This window comes from Gallus gallus, chromosome 1, assembly GCF_016699485.2.
Source record: "Gallus gallus isolate bGalGal1 chromosome 1, bGalGal1.mat.broiler.GRCg7b, whole genome shotgun sequence".
NCBI lineage: Eukaryota > Metazoa > Chordata > Aves > Galliformes > Phasianidae > Gallus > Gallus gallus.
In genome coordinates, this window is record NC_052532.1 from 51,896,138 (window position 1) to 51,912,115 (window position 15,978).

General features: G+C 46.8%; 1 protein-coding gene across 4 annotated transcripts in view; it reads left to right on the forward strand.

Annotated features, from left to right (window-relative positions):
- Window positions 1–15,978, forward strand: part of RBFOX2 (RNA binding fox-1 homolog 2) — a 163,512-nt gene that overhangs the window by 22,285 nt on the left and 125,249 nt on the right. For all 4 annotated transcript variants that reach the window (XM_040656373.2, XM_015288005.4, XM_015288028.4 and 1 more), the window contains exon 2: window positions 10,248–10,298. In XM_040656373.2, coding sequence (XP_040512307.1) covers window positions 10,248–10,298 — 51 coding nt within the window. The remainder of the gene's footprint in view (window positions 1–10,247; window positions 10,299–15,978) is intronic.

Below are 15,978 nucleotides of genomic sequence, written 5' to 3' on the forward strand. Positions count from 1 at the left end.
CACGGTCTTTCTTTGGAACGCCTTCAGCGTCACTTGCCTTGCTCTGTGTGCAGTGAAATGGCAGCAGCCATTGGGTGTGGGTATGGTTGGGTATTCCTGATAGCTTAGCCAGGGTTTTTCTTTGTCGTGTGCGTGGCAGAGGGGCATGCCCACAGCTACCACGCTGGCGTCCCAAGGCAGCTCTGTTCAGCAGTAGTGGGCTCTGCAGAAGCAGCAAAGAGATTTGTATGGCATAAGTGGATTCCACTGAGTCCTTGGTTGATGGTTGAGAAAACCTATTATTTTAAGACTGTATTTTTATGAATCGTCCTCTGATTATAGAGGGCATTGGCATGTGGCCACGTCTCATCCAGACTGTCTGTGGCCCATAAAGAAGTGGTGTTTGGTTATAGAGTGGGTGTAAGAGGAAAGCAAAGACGTGTTTTCCGTGGTGGAATGGCATTGTGTTGTAGTGGCAATCAGTCATGTTACTCTTCGTTTGTAATTGCTTAATTGGGATGTTGAAAGGTTAACTTTGATTTTGTTTTGATAGGTTTCTACATTTCTGTAGGCAAATGTGTAGCTCTTGGGTGTCTAATTAGAAGAAAAACCCTGAAAAATACCAATGTGTGGGAGAGAGGCGAATAAAGGTAACGGCAAGGAGGGAGAGAAGGAACCCTGCGGGCTGCACTTCATTGTGGAGGTGGCAGCCGTGGCAAGCTGTGTGCCAGGGAGTACCTCTGGAATAAACACACTTCTCTGGGGTGATTTACTCTGGTAAAATTCAACAGTCACCACCTTTTCCCCTTTAAAATACCAGCAAGCAGCCTGCAGGCAATGAGACGTCCCTCCAGTGTCTCCAGACTGCGTGCTGGGGTGAAGGCTGAACCCTTTGAGGTGGAGATGGCTCCTCCAGGCTGTTGCCCTTTTGATTCCTGGCACCTCTGGAATAGCGTGGAAGCATTACCGTTGTGGTGTGCCCTGTCTGCGTTGGGGCCTTTCCTCTTCAAATGGAACTAAAGCTCTTGCATGCATCTGGGGTGTTTGCTGTTATCCGTGTACTGATTTGGCTCAGAAAGGAGAGCTTCCAGAGTCACAGTGGTCAGTGAGCAGCCAGCTCCCATTTGAGGGATATTCTGGCTGCAGATGGACAATGTCAAAGCTGGTCGGTGTAGGTGTGATTAGTGCTCTGCATACCCTTTCCCAGTGCTGCACAGACACTAGGACGGGTCTAATCCTTCCATTCTCCCCTGCAAAGCCATCTTGGGATGCCTCTCATAAGCAGAGAGGGCCACTGAGCCATGCAGGGGGTTCCTTCTAGGCCATAGATGTCCTTTTGTTCAGCACTGTTGCAGGGAGAGGAGCCTTCCAGAAGGGGGATGAAGGGGCCAGGCTTAATGGTCTTAAGAGTGACTTTTAAAATATTTTTCCTTTTTTTTTTCATTTTTTTTTTTTCTGGGAGGGAAGGCCTGAGAGTTGTTTCTCTCTAACTGTTTCCAGATGGTGCTGCTGGAACACAAAGATTACCAGTGTGTTTGGGATGGCAAGGACTGAGACCCCCCCCACCCCCAGCGCTTCCTGTGCAGCTCCGCAGTCGTGCAGGCTTAATCAGAACCAGCCGTGGCTGTGGGGCTCGCATGAAGCCTGCCTTTTCTTCACCCCCAGCCCTGCCACCTCCCTCCCCCAGGCTTTTTAACCCCTCGCTTCTCCATCTCCGACCCCTCTGGCTTCTGCCTCTTTCCTGGCTTGCTCGGTGGCTGTGGGTGCTGGTACCCAGGAGGCAGAGCAGCCACTGCCTGAGCGACTGACCCCAGGAGATGGTGTCTGTGGGGAGAGGAAGCAGTTTGTAAGATGAACCTGGAAAAATCATCTCCGTAGCTATCTAGGGCAGTTTATGCAATCAGGCCAGGATGTCCAGGGCACAGAAAATTTCTCTTGCACCTATTTGCCTGCAGGACTTGGTATACAGCATGATTTTGGCCGAATCGTGTTGTCGTGCCTCTCTATTTTTTGTTCCAATTGCCCTAAAAGTAAGGCAGATTTAATTTTATATTGCAGCTTCTTCACAGCCAACCCACAAATTAGTTTCAGCCTTTCCTTCTGCAAGTGATATAACAACTATAATTTCTTTCTGCAAAGTAGGAGTACGTTTCTTTCCTTTTAGCCTCTGAGCAGTGGCCTCTGAATATCTGCGAGATCAGCCAAGGAGTTTGTGATCCACTGACTTTGAGATGTCTTCTCCTGTGTCCTGTTCCCTCCCATATTTCCCATCCTTTGTTCCTGGAAAAGCATAGGCGGAGAAGCTGCCCACGAAGGCAGGACTCTGCCGTCCTCCTTACCTTGCAAAAGCTTGTGGGTGCTGTGTTTGAGCAAGCTAGATTCTCGTGCCGTGAGCACGCTGCCCTGTAATGAGTGGCTTAGAGCGCGTGAAATGCTTCCCCAGCTGCATGTGGTAATTACAGCATGCAAAAGTGCCCCCCAGTGCTGGATTTTTAAAGCCTTGCTAGGAGCCCTGTTCTGTTCCTGTTGAGTAGGAGTGGAAGGGAAGATGAGCTGCCATTTTAAAATGCTTCTGCGTACTAAAAAGAGGAGGGAAATCAATATTCTGTGCTATTGACTTCTGTGCATGCAGATTGTCCTTGTGTTTGCTGGATCATAGACGTCACGCTGTGCACAGTATTCCCAGGGGCTTTAACTTGTGCTGGATCTATTGTTGCCAGCATAGGTCATGGAGCAGCAGAGACAGGCTGTATTTCCTCAATGCCTCGAGCGGGGCGAAGATGCTGCCTTATGTAGTCCAAAAAAAATGTACACTTTGCACATTTAAATTACTTGAAATTAATGAAATCTCATCTCTTCGAGAAGCTGAAAACACCCCTTGGCTGATCTGGAAAATGAAAAACCCAGTTGGTGGAAAGCTGCTTCTGACCTCCAGTAAGCTGCTTCCAGCATTAAAAGAATAAGGGAGGGGGGGGGGGGAACACGCTGGAGGAGAATCTACAATTGTTACAGGGAACCTCAGTAAAATACTTCATTTTAGCTCTTCCATTTTAGCTGTGGAAGTGCGTTCTGTGTATGAAAGTATCCCTTCTCTCCGCAGAGTTACGGATGTCTATATTGTAACGTCATGGGTTTTAAGATGACAGCATCCATGAGTGTCTATCTGTCTGCTTCTTGCATACTGCATTTTTAAGACTTGAGAGTTTAAACCCTGTCTTCACGTGTGGTTTGGTCAAGTGTGTATTTATGTGCCTGTTATTACAAGCTAATTACCGTTCCTGTAATGTGTGTGTATATGTAGGATTTCCTTGGTCAGAAGTGCCTTGAGGTTGGAATTATGATACGTACTTTGAATGCATATGAATAAAGACATGACTGTAAGAAGCAGAAATCGTAAGGTTATGTGTTGTATATATGTTGTATTTGGAAGTTAAGCTTTTACTTTTATTTGGGATCCATTTGTAGTGGTAGGAGCTGATAAGGGAATCTGGGAGGAGAGGAGGAAATACCTCGGTGAAGCAGGGACTAGTGAAGATGTGGCAGTGCTTCCCTCCTGCCAGACAATCACACCAATAAGTTTGGGTGAGTTCAACACTGCTTTGTTTGACAGGGACGTGGCCTCTCCTACGTTTTATCTTACTGTCTGCATCATAAGCTTGCCTGGCTAATTGCTCCAAACTATTCAAATCCTGGTCAGGGCAGAAGGCTATTTTTATTAGTCTGACATCACCTTCCTTTCTCGTCTCCGCTGTGTCACTGGGTAGCAAAACAACCTCAGGCTGGGTCTCTGCCCTGCAGAGCGCGTGTCTCTTGGCGTGCCGCTCTGCCCCGCAGCCTGCTTCCTGCTCGGGGAGCCCGTCGGGACTGGGTGCTCCCTCCTGCCGGCCTCGCTGACGTCCTGCTGCCCATGGCGGCCGGAAGGGTGCCTGCGAGCTATAGGCTGTGCGGGACTGTGTGCTCTGGTGGTTGCCTGGGAAGGTGGGCTGCTTGTACCGACACAAAGGAGCAGGGGAGGGGAGGCAAGAGGCCAGGGCTGCCTCTTTTTATTTAATTTTCTCTGTTTTTTCTGGCGGTCTCTCAGCCCACCACCTTCAGTACGGCTGGAGCTACGGCCTGGTGGGACGCACGTGGCAAGATGGCAGCCACGCAGGGAAACTGTGCGGCCTCATTGGTGTGCAGGGGCTGGCCTGCAGCTGCCCTGTGCGGCATTGCTCCCTGGAATGGGGGAGGGAAGGCCCAACGTCCTTCCAGGGAACTTTGAGAGTGTTGAAAAATGTTTGCCCTGGGTGGAAGACCCGGGTGGCTGCTCCTCAAGGGCTCTGTGGCACTGTGAGGAGTCAGGAGGCCCTGCACGGCCCACACCCAAGAGGGATGGCCTCACTGCCTGCTCTCCCTGCCCACTCGCCCTGGCTCCTCCTGAAAACACCATATTTTTAGGAGAAGGGGAAAACTTGGAGGGGGTGGGCCCAGCTGGAGGCTGCTGTTGCTGTGGCAACAGGTCAGAATTCCAGGAAGGAAGAGGGCCTGGATGGGCCTCCGGCCTCCAGGCCCCTATGGAGCAAGGCCGGCACCGGAGCCCATGGCGGTGCCTTGGTGTTCCTTCCCTCAAGGCACAGCCTGAGTAATTCAGATATGGAAAGCCAGAGCTGTGTGAACCAGCACTCGTCCTCCAAGTGATCAAGGACAGCGGTGCGCAGCATGCTTGGCAAGGCGCCTTTTATCAAAATCTCTCGCTTTTAGTCACCCAAACACACTCTAGAATAAAAGAGGATGAGTAAGGAGTAAAGACTAAGTCCTGCTACTCGCATCCCTGTAAGCATGGGCTGTTGATGTCAGGATGCTAACAAGGAAGTGGATAAATGGAGGTTCTCTGCTGGATGATGTCTGCATGGTTGGAGTCTGGCCAAAGCTGAGATCCAAATTTAATTGAAAGTGAAGACAGTTGAAGGGAAGCGTCCCACACTATAGATGCAGTTATTGGAACTGCAGAGTGATTAGCAAGAGCAATGTATCAAATTAGGGTAAGTATCAAGGGAGAAGGGTGACATTAAGATCCATTTAAAAACTACTTTACTTCAGTTTTTTCATTAGTAATCGGTAGTTCAGCTGTAGATGCTGCTTTTCCCATTAATTTTATCCACAGATAATTTGAAGTAGGGAAATGGCACAACCAATCGAGGGAGCAAACTAAATGCATCAGATGCACTTGGGAAAAGAAGAAGCTATTTCCTGTTTGCTTACGTGCAGTGATATGTACAAGGAAGGGTCTAATAAAAGCATACCTGTTTTCCTGGTCAAGGCATTTACCGTTTTACTGCTGCCCCACCGCAACTGAAGCACTGAAACGTCCATTTAGAGCCCACCCCTCTCAAAGCCTGGGGTTTCTATCTCTTCTGCTGTGTAAGATGTAAAGCCCAGAGTACAGTGAAACCACTGAGCTGCAGAGAACGGTGCTGGGATTTCTGTCTGGCTCACAAGTCGTTACTTTTTCACAGCTGCCACTTACAGATTAATAGCTTAGTTGCCAGTGCTTTTTTAGCCTTTTTGTGAACATCTTATTCTTCGTGTTCTGGAAAAGTGGCTTCTGTTTGTCTAGCTCAAGTCTCTGATAAATGGGTAGCTTTTGCTATCTTTTGCACTTCAAAATCCCATTTTGCTTTCAGATGAAAGAAGTAACTTTCTGTCGCCTTTATGTCCCTGCTCTGGGTAGTCCTGGGATTCCTGGCTTCCTGGGGCTCACCCTCCACACATATGTCCCAGTCTCCTGGCTGCTGTGCTGCTGGGAGCTCCTGGGGCAGCTGGAGCAGAGGGAAATGAGCTGTATCATCCCAGCTGTGCTGCTGTTGCCCGGACCTGTTGAAACAGCTGTGTTAACTTCACTCTTCTTTTCCTAGCACTGTCAAGAAAGCAGGCATCCTGCAAACCCACTGGAGAGATGACTTGGTCTTATTTCTCACATTCTCTTTGCAACTGAAGGGGCTTTACGCTTCAAGATGAGGTTTGAATTCAATGGAAAATCAATTCTCTGGCTTGGGAAATATGGATTAACTTACTGAGCTAATAGCACCTGGTAGTGCAGCTTTAACCTTGCAGGCTTTAGGCTTAGTTTGGCAGTCAAGAAAATTCCTTATCAGGCTTCTCTGATGAGTCTGGCAAAATGAGTCTGAGATGTGAAATTAATTTGTTCTGGGGTCAAGTTATGTCAAAGAGAATTACTTCCTCTTTAAGTGAAAATTTAGCTTTATTTTAAAGGAAAGGGAGAGGAGACTTTTAGGCCTTCCATGATCCATTATAGCTGTGACATATCTCGATGACCGACTCTGCTCCAGTCCTCTCTGGCCTTGCTGAAGCTAGCAGCACATGCAGAGCTGGTCATTGCTTACTGGTGTCCTGGTTTATGGTCAGCTCCTGTGTTCTCAAGATTTGTTGAATTCGACAACTTCTAACATTTCTAATAGTGAGGAAAACGCCCTCAATAAGTTATCAAAAGAAAATAAAAAGGAGGTAATTGAACATGTGTTAACAAGGCTGAAATATTAAGGATTGGTGAATATTTGAAGTAAAGTATGTTTAAGTCTTAGTGGGCTTGACTGAACTGTGTTGTTTTTCAATCCAGTTGGCCAGCCCAGGGAAGACTATTCCCAGAGTACAGAATGATACTCCTCTGCCCCATGGAAGTGTGGGAGCCCATGTGAGAATGTCAGTACGGCTGGAATAAAATCACAACGTGTGCTACAGAAATCTGATGTACTGTGTTATTGTCTATTTTTCTCTCTCTGCTCTAAAGCCAATTGCAAGTAGCTGAGAAATGGCTTTCAGTGGTAAACAAAGTAATGAAACATCCCAGTGGCAGTTTGATCTGATTTGGCAGGCTAGCACCGCCTAACTCGATTTCTCTGTGAATGTCTGGTTGCATGGTGGTAGAGAAAGAGGTAGGTAATTGCTGAGAGAAAGCCAGTTAGCTGGGGCTTCCCTCTTCTGCCAGGCTGCTGAGGGAAGGAGGGTCCCTGCGTGTTTGAGGGCAGGGAATCTGCACGTGATAAATGTTCTCACCCTCTCTTTTCACTGGCATTTTGTGAGATGAGCTTGGTGCCTCAGCAGGATGAGGTGATGCGGCCGTATCCCCGCTCTGTGCTGCCTGCGCTCCCCTGCTCCCTGACACGGCCCTCTTTGGATGCTCTGCACTGTCCCATTCCAGGCACAGGAGTTTAACTCCTTCACTTTCTGCTCTGTTTAGTTTACAACAAAAGCAAGCTCCGTATGGAATAATCATACAGCAGGCCCTGGATTCACCATTAGTGACCTGTAAAATTGGCAGTGCTGGAGATTATTGGCGGGAGACAGTTTCCCTAGGCGCTTCCTGCCTTCTCTTGGAGAGCGAGGTTCAATTAGAGCAATGATATGCACAGCAGGGATTTTGCAAGTACTTCGGTACTTGGTGGCAGTCTTGCTGTATGAAAGGCAGAGATAGCTTTGGCCCTTTAGTGACCTTAATGTTCCAGCTGCTACCCTCTTTCTGTCTTCTGCTTTTTCCAAGTTCTTGCTTACTGGAGTAACAGTCTTTCGCCTCTTACCTTCTGTTGTAATGATATCCCTCAAATATTTTCACTCTGCCATTTGTGGATTTTGTCCTGAAAAACGAAGTGGAGCTTGGTTACTCTCTTTTCTCCCACTGGGTTTTTTCTTCTTCCTTCTTTTAGATGTCTTATGTGCCGTGGACCATCCTTAGATCTCTCTGAGCATATCCCGTTTCTTTTTCTCACTCTTGTGATGTGCTTCTACTCATAAAAATACTGTTTCTGAAAGTGATTTCTCTGCACTCAGGTCCTTTTTTTCCAGGAATCTCACAAAATTTTGGGGCTCATCTCTTTTCTGTCACTGCTTTGTGGTGACGGTTCATTTCCTTCGTCCCTGATGTGGTAAATAACATCATCCTTAAAAGGACGATTTCTGTTTTCCTTTATTATTATGTTCTACTTGTGTTCGTTGCCCATATCTTCAGCAGCTGTAGTGGTATCTTCTCCATTTATTCCTTACTTACTGTGTATTCAAGGCGTTGTTGGCATACATGCATGCTGGAAGCACTGACCTTCCACGTGTGTATATGAAGTGCTGTTCAGACTGGTCCTGGAACAGTCTCACGGGAGAAGAGAAACAGGAGGTGGATGTTTATTGCACTCTTCTAGGTTGGTAGACTGGGTGGGAGAAGCATCAATCAAAGTGTTTTCTTGCAGCGTGTGCTTACTTTGAGGGTATGGAGGAAGTAATATCTGTGCATTTCATAGAAAGACAGAAACATTTTGATTGGAAAAGTCCTCTAAGATCACCTGGTCCAACCGCCAGCCCATCCCCACCGTGCCCACTGATCACGTCCTCAGTGCCACATCCACACGGCTCTGGAACACCTCCAGGGATGGTGACTCCACCACCTCCCTGGGCAGCCTGTTGGTTTAAAAACCAAGCAATATCAAACTTTTGGATAAAACCAAAAGCTAGGTTACCTTGTACTACCAGAGCCATCCGTCTGCCCTTGCTTCTTCAGGTCTGTATTTGCAGAGTTTTGTACTTTATCTGCTTGGTGGCTGTCAGTGCTTGAAAAGGATGTACTCACAGGGTGGTCCACGTAATTAATGACTGTGAATCCCCCAAACTGGCTGCCAGAAGTTGTGCTGTCCTTGAAGCTCCTATACCCTGCATGCTGTAGTGTGAGAGCCTGAAGATGAAGTTTGATGTTTCCTGGCAAGTTTCCGCAGACAATCCCCTGGGCAGATTTGAAGTAAAAAGGAAGAGAGGAAGGACGAATGCAAACTTAAAATAGCATTGCTAGGCCCTGTATTGAATTATTAGTGTCTTGTTCTTCAGCAGATGTTGCGTTAAAGTGTTTGTGTGTAAACTGTGAAATGATGCCCACGGTTGCGTGCCCTGCGTAGGGCAGAAGCTGCCTTTCTGGTTGGAGCTGGCAGGTGGGAGCCGAACGTCCCAGCACTGGGAAAACAAAACCTGAAGGATCTCGACAAAAGCTTTGGAAGGTCTGAAGGTAGCTGAGATCCGTGATCACTGTCAGCTGCAGGCCCAGCATAACTTTGCTGTTGATTGCTTGGGATTGTCTTGCTGTGTTTTGTCAGTGTCTCTCCCCTCCCCAAGAGCTGCTGTAGAAAGTGCAGGGCTGGCTTAGGAATTTCTCCTTGCCAGCCATAACGAGAGAGAGGAACGGACTTGGAAACTGACTGTGGAGGACTGCTGGCCTCCTTTCCTCCCAGCTCTCTGCAGGGAGCTGCTCACGAGTGAGCATGGGTACCAGCATGGAACCAGGAGTTGGACCCGATGGTCCTTGTGGGCCCCTTCCAACTCAGTTTATTTTATGATTCTATCAAAAAGGCATTGTGTAGCTTAGTTTAGCCTCCACTCAGGGTGAAGGATGCACGCATGGGACACGTGAGTACCCTCTCTGTGTTTTGAATAGGAAATGTTGGAAGGAGGGTATTGGAGAAGAAATTAAGACTGAGAAATAAGCAGAAATTAATGTTTAGGAATTATAATGAGCTGTGTTATCTTAATCTCTGCCGCACTGGTAAAATACAGGAGAGCCTGGGAATTTAATGGAGAAATCCCGGAAGTGCTGGAGGTTCACGTGTTCCCAAAGAGCAAAGTGACACCAACATGAGGAATGTAGGCTTGGGGTCCCTTCAGGGGTGAAGGAAGAAAGTGTAGAGGATTGATTTCCTATCGCGTGAGGTATTGCTTAGGCTTGAAAGGGTAATTGTAGTCGTAGCGACTGCTTTTTAAGCTCGTGCTAAGCTATTGGTGTAGTTTCTGAAAAGGGGAAAATTGATGCTTTTATGGCTAATGCTTAGGGAAGCATTTCTTCAAGACTGGGTGACGTGGGCAGCAGCTTCTGCCACTTCTTGTTCTACTTTATTTGGTTTTCCTGGTGGTAAACGATGTTTGCATATAAAAATTATTCAGAAAAAATTACAAAAATATACACACTTGAGATTATAGGGGGTAAGGTAGGTTTAGTTTATGCTTATTTTTATGGCTTTGATTTTTTTATTTTCCTTTTGCACAACTCAGCAATATGTAGGTGAAAATTTAGGTATATTGGCTTGCATGGGTAATAGGAAGTTAGCAGTGTGCTTTAATCTTTGCTCTTTCTTCCCTTGTTTCATGCGTGTTCTTGTTTTTGGCTGAGTTAAGACAGACGTGTAATTACTTGGTTTCCATTCCTTGCAACCACTACATTCACTCTTTGTTTTCTTGTCTTGCAGAACGAGCCTCTGACTTCAGGTTATCATGGATACCCAGCAAGAGACAATCAAGTAAGAGTCTGATTGCAGTAAATGCGTGTGTGTGTTTCTGTGCACTTGTGGATGTTTTGTCTGACAGCTTCCTGGCCATCTTGTTAAGGAGTGGAAATTATTTTGTTCTGTTGTGCAGCGCTTGTGGAGATATAAGATGGTGAACTGAATGTGGCCTCCAGCAGTATGTGGCAGCGTCTCTGGTGAGGAGTTAAAAATGCTCCACATTGCTGGTGGCTCGGGAAATTCTTTATTCTTAAAAATGTTGTAGCTTAAAATGCCCATCCTGAGCTTCCGCTGTATCTCCTCAGAGTCAATGAACGTGGATGTTTAGTGTTCCCCTGTTCTATTGTGGGAATTCCAGCATCAGGGGAGCAGGACGACAGTGAGTTTGAGAGCCTCCCGTGCTAGCTTCTTTGGTGGAGTAGGGAATGCCGTGTCACACTGGGTTGTTCTGGTTTCTGTGAACTTCTCTCCCCTTCCTTTCATGTCCTGCAGGGCCCCCACCCCTTGCTCTCATTCAGGATGTTCTCACTCTGCAGCAGTAAAAAATTATTCTGTTCAGTGCATTGCATCTGTAAGCATTCTCTTGCGTCCTAGCAGAAGACAGAGAAATCCCAGCTGATGAATTTGTGCAAGGGAAGGAGGAGATGCTTTGGAACAAATGAAATTTAATGGATTATAAGATACAACTGTCACGCATTAAATCTCCCTTCTTGGAATGGAGGCACTTTCTTTTCAGTTTTCTGTGCTGCAAAGCAGAGCATGAACCAATGGAACAGGAAATTAATATGCACGGAAAATCAATAATGCAGCACATTTCAGTAATGAACAAATAATAAGAAACTAAAATCAAGTTCTTTAATACTCTCAGGTACTGCTATATAAAGAAGGTGATTTTCATCATGTCTTGATGAGGCCTGAGTGTATGTAGCAGCGGCTTAAAGGGAGATATTTTTGTAGAGGAACTGCAGCCTAGTGCAGCATCAGCAATTGAAGAGCTCAAGCCTTTGGTGCTTGTAATGCGTGTATGAATTTCAGTGTAGGAGGGAGTTACTCAGAATGCCTATTGGGATATACTAAACTGTTAACCAGCACAAATAGATAATATGTGCTGGGATGCTCTGGGAGTTGTGTTCCTACTTATCCAGGCTAAGCAAGGGATGCCGGCGTTGAGAGTCAGAGCCAGTCCTGGCTCCTTCAAGCAGTTCCCATCTGCTTTCAGTTTTTCCATTCTGGTAGCAGTGTCTGCACCGGATTTTGTGTTTCACTGTACCCGTTTAGGAGCAGTTTGGGGTCACCTTGGAGTTTCATTTTGGTGTCCTGCTTCATGAGTTTCCTTATTCTCATCCCTTAATAACTCTTCTGATTAGAAAGTCCGGGGTTGCTGTTGCTGACTGCTCACTGAAGCAGAGGCGATGGGCATGGGAGGTGGCCTTACAGCAACCAGGGGTGAAATGAGGGCTATGGACTGCTCAGCCCCACAGGGTGCTGTGTGGGTGAGTGCAGGGAGGGATGTATGTACGTATGTCCAGCACGTGTGTGTCCTTCAGATGGCATGTACCTTCAAGGAAGTGTCACGGTAGACAAACAGGGTCAGTTTCACTTGAGTGTTTTCATTTTAGCAAATATTTGTTAGAAGTAAATATCTGCATTTATCTGTTCTAGGTAATATCTTGATCTGTGGTAAACATTTTTCCTTCCTTCATGGCCCTGAAACAGATTAAATTCAGGTCTGGTTTTCGCTAATGAGGTTCCAAGGCTTTTAGCTAATCTGATTGGGAGCCTCTAAGATGATAGCAGCAGAAGGAAGGCCTCTCTTGCCACAGGCTGGGGCTGCTGTGGGAGAGGCAGCTCTGCCTGATGCATCGCTTGCTTTTCTGCACTCAGGAGGGAGGAAGGAAGTGGTGTGAGATTGTGTGCATCCTGACCCTGTAACAAAGTCATTGTGAGATGTAGGAACAATTGTGTCACATTTCTCCCTATCATCAGTTTAGGAACTGGATTTGAGCTGGAAAGTGTAAGTCTGTGCATCTTGCTCTTTGCCAGTGCACTTATTTGTAAATGCAGGTACTGTACTTTACTATTGCACTTATTTATTGTAAATACTGTACTGGGCTTTGTACCACAGTGTTTTCCTTAGCACAAGTAGCAGAGCTGAGATTTATTTTCAGGGCATTTCGTTGTGTGACCACAGTAATCCTGCTAGAAGTTCTCTGGATCCAACTTACCCTTTCTTTGACCTTACGTGGCGTCCTCTTCCTTTACTTCATTTGTATGTCCTTTTCCTTCCTTTCAGCTCTTGGTCCCACTAATTGCTGGCTGCAAACCTTTCACTATGCTGTTTTTACACCCTCTAGTGGTTAAACCATACCCAGATGTTCCAGATTATTACAGTTTTTCTTCCCGCCAGTGGAAATCAGCGATTGGTTTGAGTCCTTGCTCTGGCCGTTTGGGAATGCTTAGGTCTACAGTACAAAGTTTATCTTGTATCCTTTCCCAAATATTTGAGCGTTCTGTCAGCATCACACATGGGCAGGCAGCACTGAGGCAAAGCAGACGGGTTCACTCTGAGGCTGGATTTCTCTTAATTCAGGTGTTGCATGATAGCTTTAAGACAACCCATAGCACAGCCGCCCTGTTCCTTGCCTGTCCTGCCAGAATACCTTCTTGTGGTAACAGGGCTTGAGGAGCGTGAGCGCTAAATCTGTATGGTAAAACTTTTCGTAAGATGAGAAGGCTTTCTGTTGCTGTAAGTGTTACACTGCTGGGGCTGTTAAAGCTGTGTAAGGAGCTGAAAAGCCCTCTGCAACCGTTCTCCAGAGTTCGGGGTTTGTTCTGGGGATACACAGGCGTGGCAGGATGCCCCTGCTTTTCCCAGTGCTAGGCTGATGGCAAGAACGAAGCGTTCTGTAAAGGGAGAATATGGGAAGCATTAGCATAATGCAGTTAACCGAGATGAAAACCAAGTCTTTTGGTGAAGAGAGCTTATTCTGTGGGGACTGTTCACTTCTGTATCCCTCTGTTGGGCCTGCCAGCAAAATGGTGTTTCTTTTTTTGTAACATGAGTGCCTGCCTGAAATGCAGTGAAGCAAGACTTCTTTGCTTCATTTCCCAAGCTGTGACAAACAGCTCTGAGATGCTATGAGTTTGTCTCAACATGGAAAATGACTGGAGCAGCTGCACTGATATAACTTTTACGTACAGACAGACTCATCAAGAATACTCTGCCTCTGGAAAGCTGTTCCATACTAAGTATGCCAGCTTGTTTTATATATAACCAAGGCCTATATCATATTGCTTTAGTGTTTTTTCATGTGTATTAGACATGGTATCCAAAATTTGTTTGAGTTACTGCTGAATACTGGCACTGCTGTGGCAACATTTGGCAGCAGTGCAGAGTAAATATGTTCTCCAGTAGGAAGCAAAATGAGCAAGAACACCTTGTTCAGCTCCCATTGAAGGGAAGAGGGGAGGAGAGAGTTTGTGCAAGCAGGAGGTAATTGCACACGCCCAGAACTGGGTCAGGATGTTAGAGCTGCTACACCTTTTCTGTTATGAGAAGTGATCCTCAGCCATCACAGCAGGTTAGGATGTTGATTTGAAGCCTCTTTTTAAAAGCTTGTACTTCCGTGAGTGCCATTCTGAAATTAAACTGGGCCACTGGCTTGGTACTAATGTGGTGGAAACATCATTACCTGTCACAAGTGACACTTCCTTCAGCAGCATGATTTTGGAGGCTGATCTGCTGTCTGAGTGCTTGCCAGGCCTGACCTGTCGTTCCCGTGTATGTAGATGAGCCCGTAGCCTAGAGTAGCCTGGGTGCCCATGGCAACTACTAGGAATAGCTTTATCACCATCCCTTCCACTGGAGTTCAAGCTTAAGGTGAAATGCTGTTAAATCCTCTCCAATTGTCAGCCTGTTCCCCTGGGTTGCTGCTTTCTCGCTGCGTTGCTGTAGTCTGTTGCAGAATCGCAGGCACCAGCAGGCTGCCTGGCTCCCTCCCCGTGGCTGAGAGCAGGTCTGGGTGGACAGCACAGCAGTCTGTGAGAACAGGAAGCCTTCCCTCTCGCTTTTCTGATGTTTATTTTCATTGTGTGACCCCCTCATAGTGTGGGGAGCTCAGCAAGGAAGCCCTTCATCCTGAGATGTGAGGAATGTATGAGCTCCCACAGCGATGTGGGGCCTTCCTCTGGAAGCACTGCTGCTCCCCTCCCTTGGTTCTCTCTGTCCCAAGCAGCAGGGCTCTTGGCACAGAGCTCATGGGGAATCCTGGCCTCTTGTCTGAGTGCTCCGGGCTTCCTTTATCATCTTCCTCCTCCCTCCATCATGTGGATGAGGTGTGAATTTGGGGATATCACAACTTGCTTAGCAGCTTGGTGGCTCAGTGTAGACTTCCTGCACCTGGGCTGGGGTAATCCCAAGCACAGATATGGGATGGGCAGAGAATGGCTTGAGAGCAGTCCTGAGGAGAAAGATTTGGGGGTGTCGGTTAGTGAAAGATCCAACTTGAGCTGGCAATGTGTGTTTGCAGCCCAGAAGGCCAGCTGTATTGTGGGTTACATCAAGAGAAGCATGGCCACCAGGTTGAGGGCAATGATCCTGCCCCTCTACTCTGCTCGTGTGAGACCCCACCTGGAGTACTGTGTGCAGTTCTGGAGCCCTCAGCACAAGAAGGACAGGGAGTTGTTGGAGCAGGTCCAGAGGAGGGCCATGAAGATGATCAGAGGGCTGGAGCACCTCCCTTATGAGGACAGGCTGAGAGAGTTGGGGCTCTTAGGCCTGGAGAAGAGAAGGCTCTGGGGGGAACTTGTAGCCGCCTTCCAGAACCTGAAGGGGGCCTACAGGAAAACTGAGGAGGGACTTTTTATGAGGGCATGTATTGACATGACGGGCGGAAATGGCTTTAAACTGGAAGAGGGGAGATTTAGACGAGATACTAGGAAGAAATTCTTTACTGTGAGGGTGGTGCAACACTGGAACAGGTTACCCAGTGAGGTTGTGGATGTCCCCTCCCTGGTGGAAGCATTCAAGGCCAGGCTGGATGGGGCTGTGAGCAACGTGGTCTGGAGGGAGATGTCCCTGCCTATAGCAGGGGGGTTGGAAGTAGGTGAACTTAAGGGTCTCTTCCAACCCAAACCATTATGTGATTCTATGATTAGAGTATCAACAAAAATCTCTTTGTTTACATTATTAACCGACTGAGATGCTCTCATCATAAAATAAATATAAATAAATACTATGTCTGGGGGAAAATAGCTTGCCACTTGTTTGTCTTTGTTTGATGGTAGCACCAACCATGGTCTTTCCAGGTAGAAAGACTCCATATCTGAAGAGCTTAAATGTTTAAGTAGTGTTCATGAAAACCAGTTTGTTTTTTAATTTGTTTTCCTATTTGTATCTAGTATGGAAATACACCCTCTAGTGAGTATGCTAACTTACTGTGTGAGTGGTGGGATTGCAGCAGCAGAAGTGTTATGTTATTAAGGAGCTGAAAGGGAGGGTTGGTGTTTGTGGGTTTTAGGTTTGTTTGCCACTTAACTTTACACTTTTGGTTTGAGTGAAATATATTTAATGCAAGTCCTTAAAATGAGGGACAGAGCGGAGGGGTAAAAGCTGTAAATAAAATTTAAAAACCTTTTGAGTGAAGAGCCGGGACAAAGATCAGGAAATCCTCTGTATAAAATGGAGAAGGCCTGT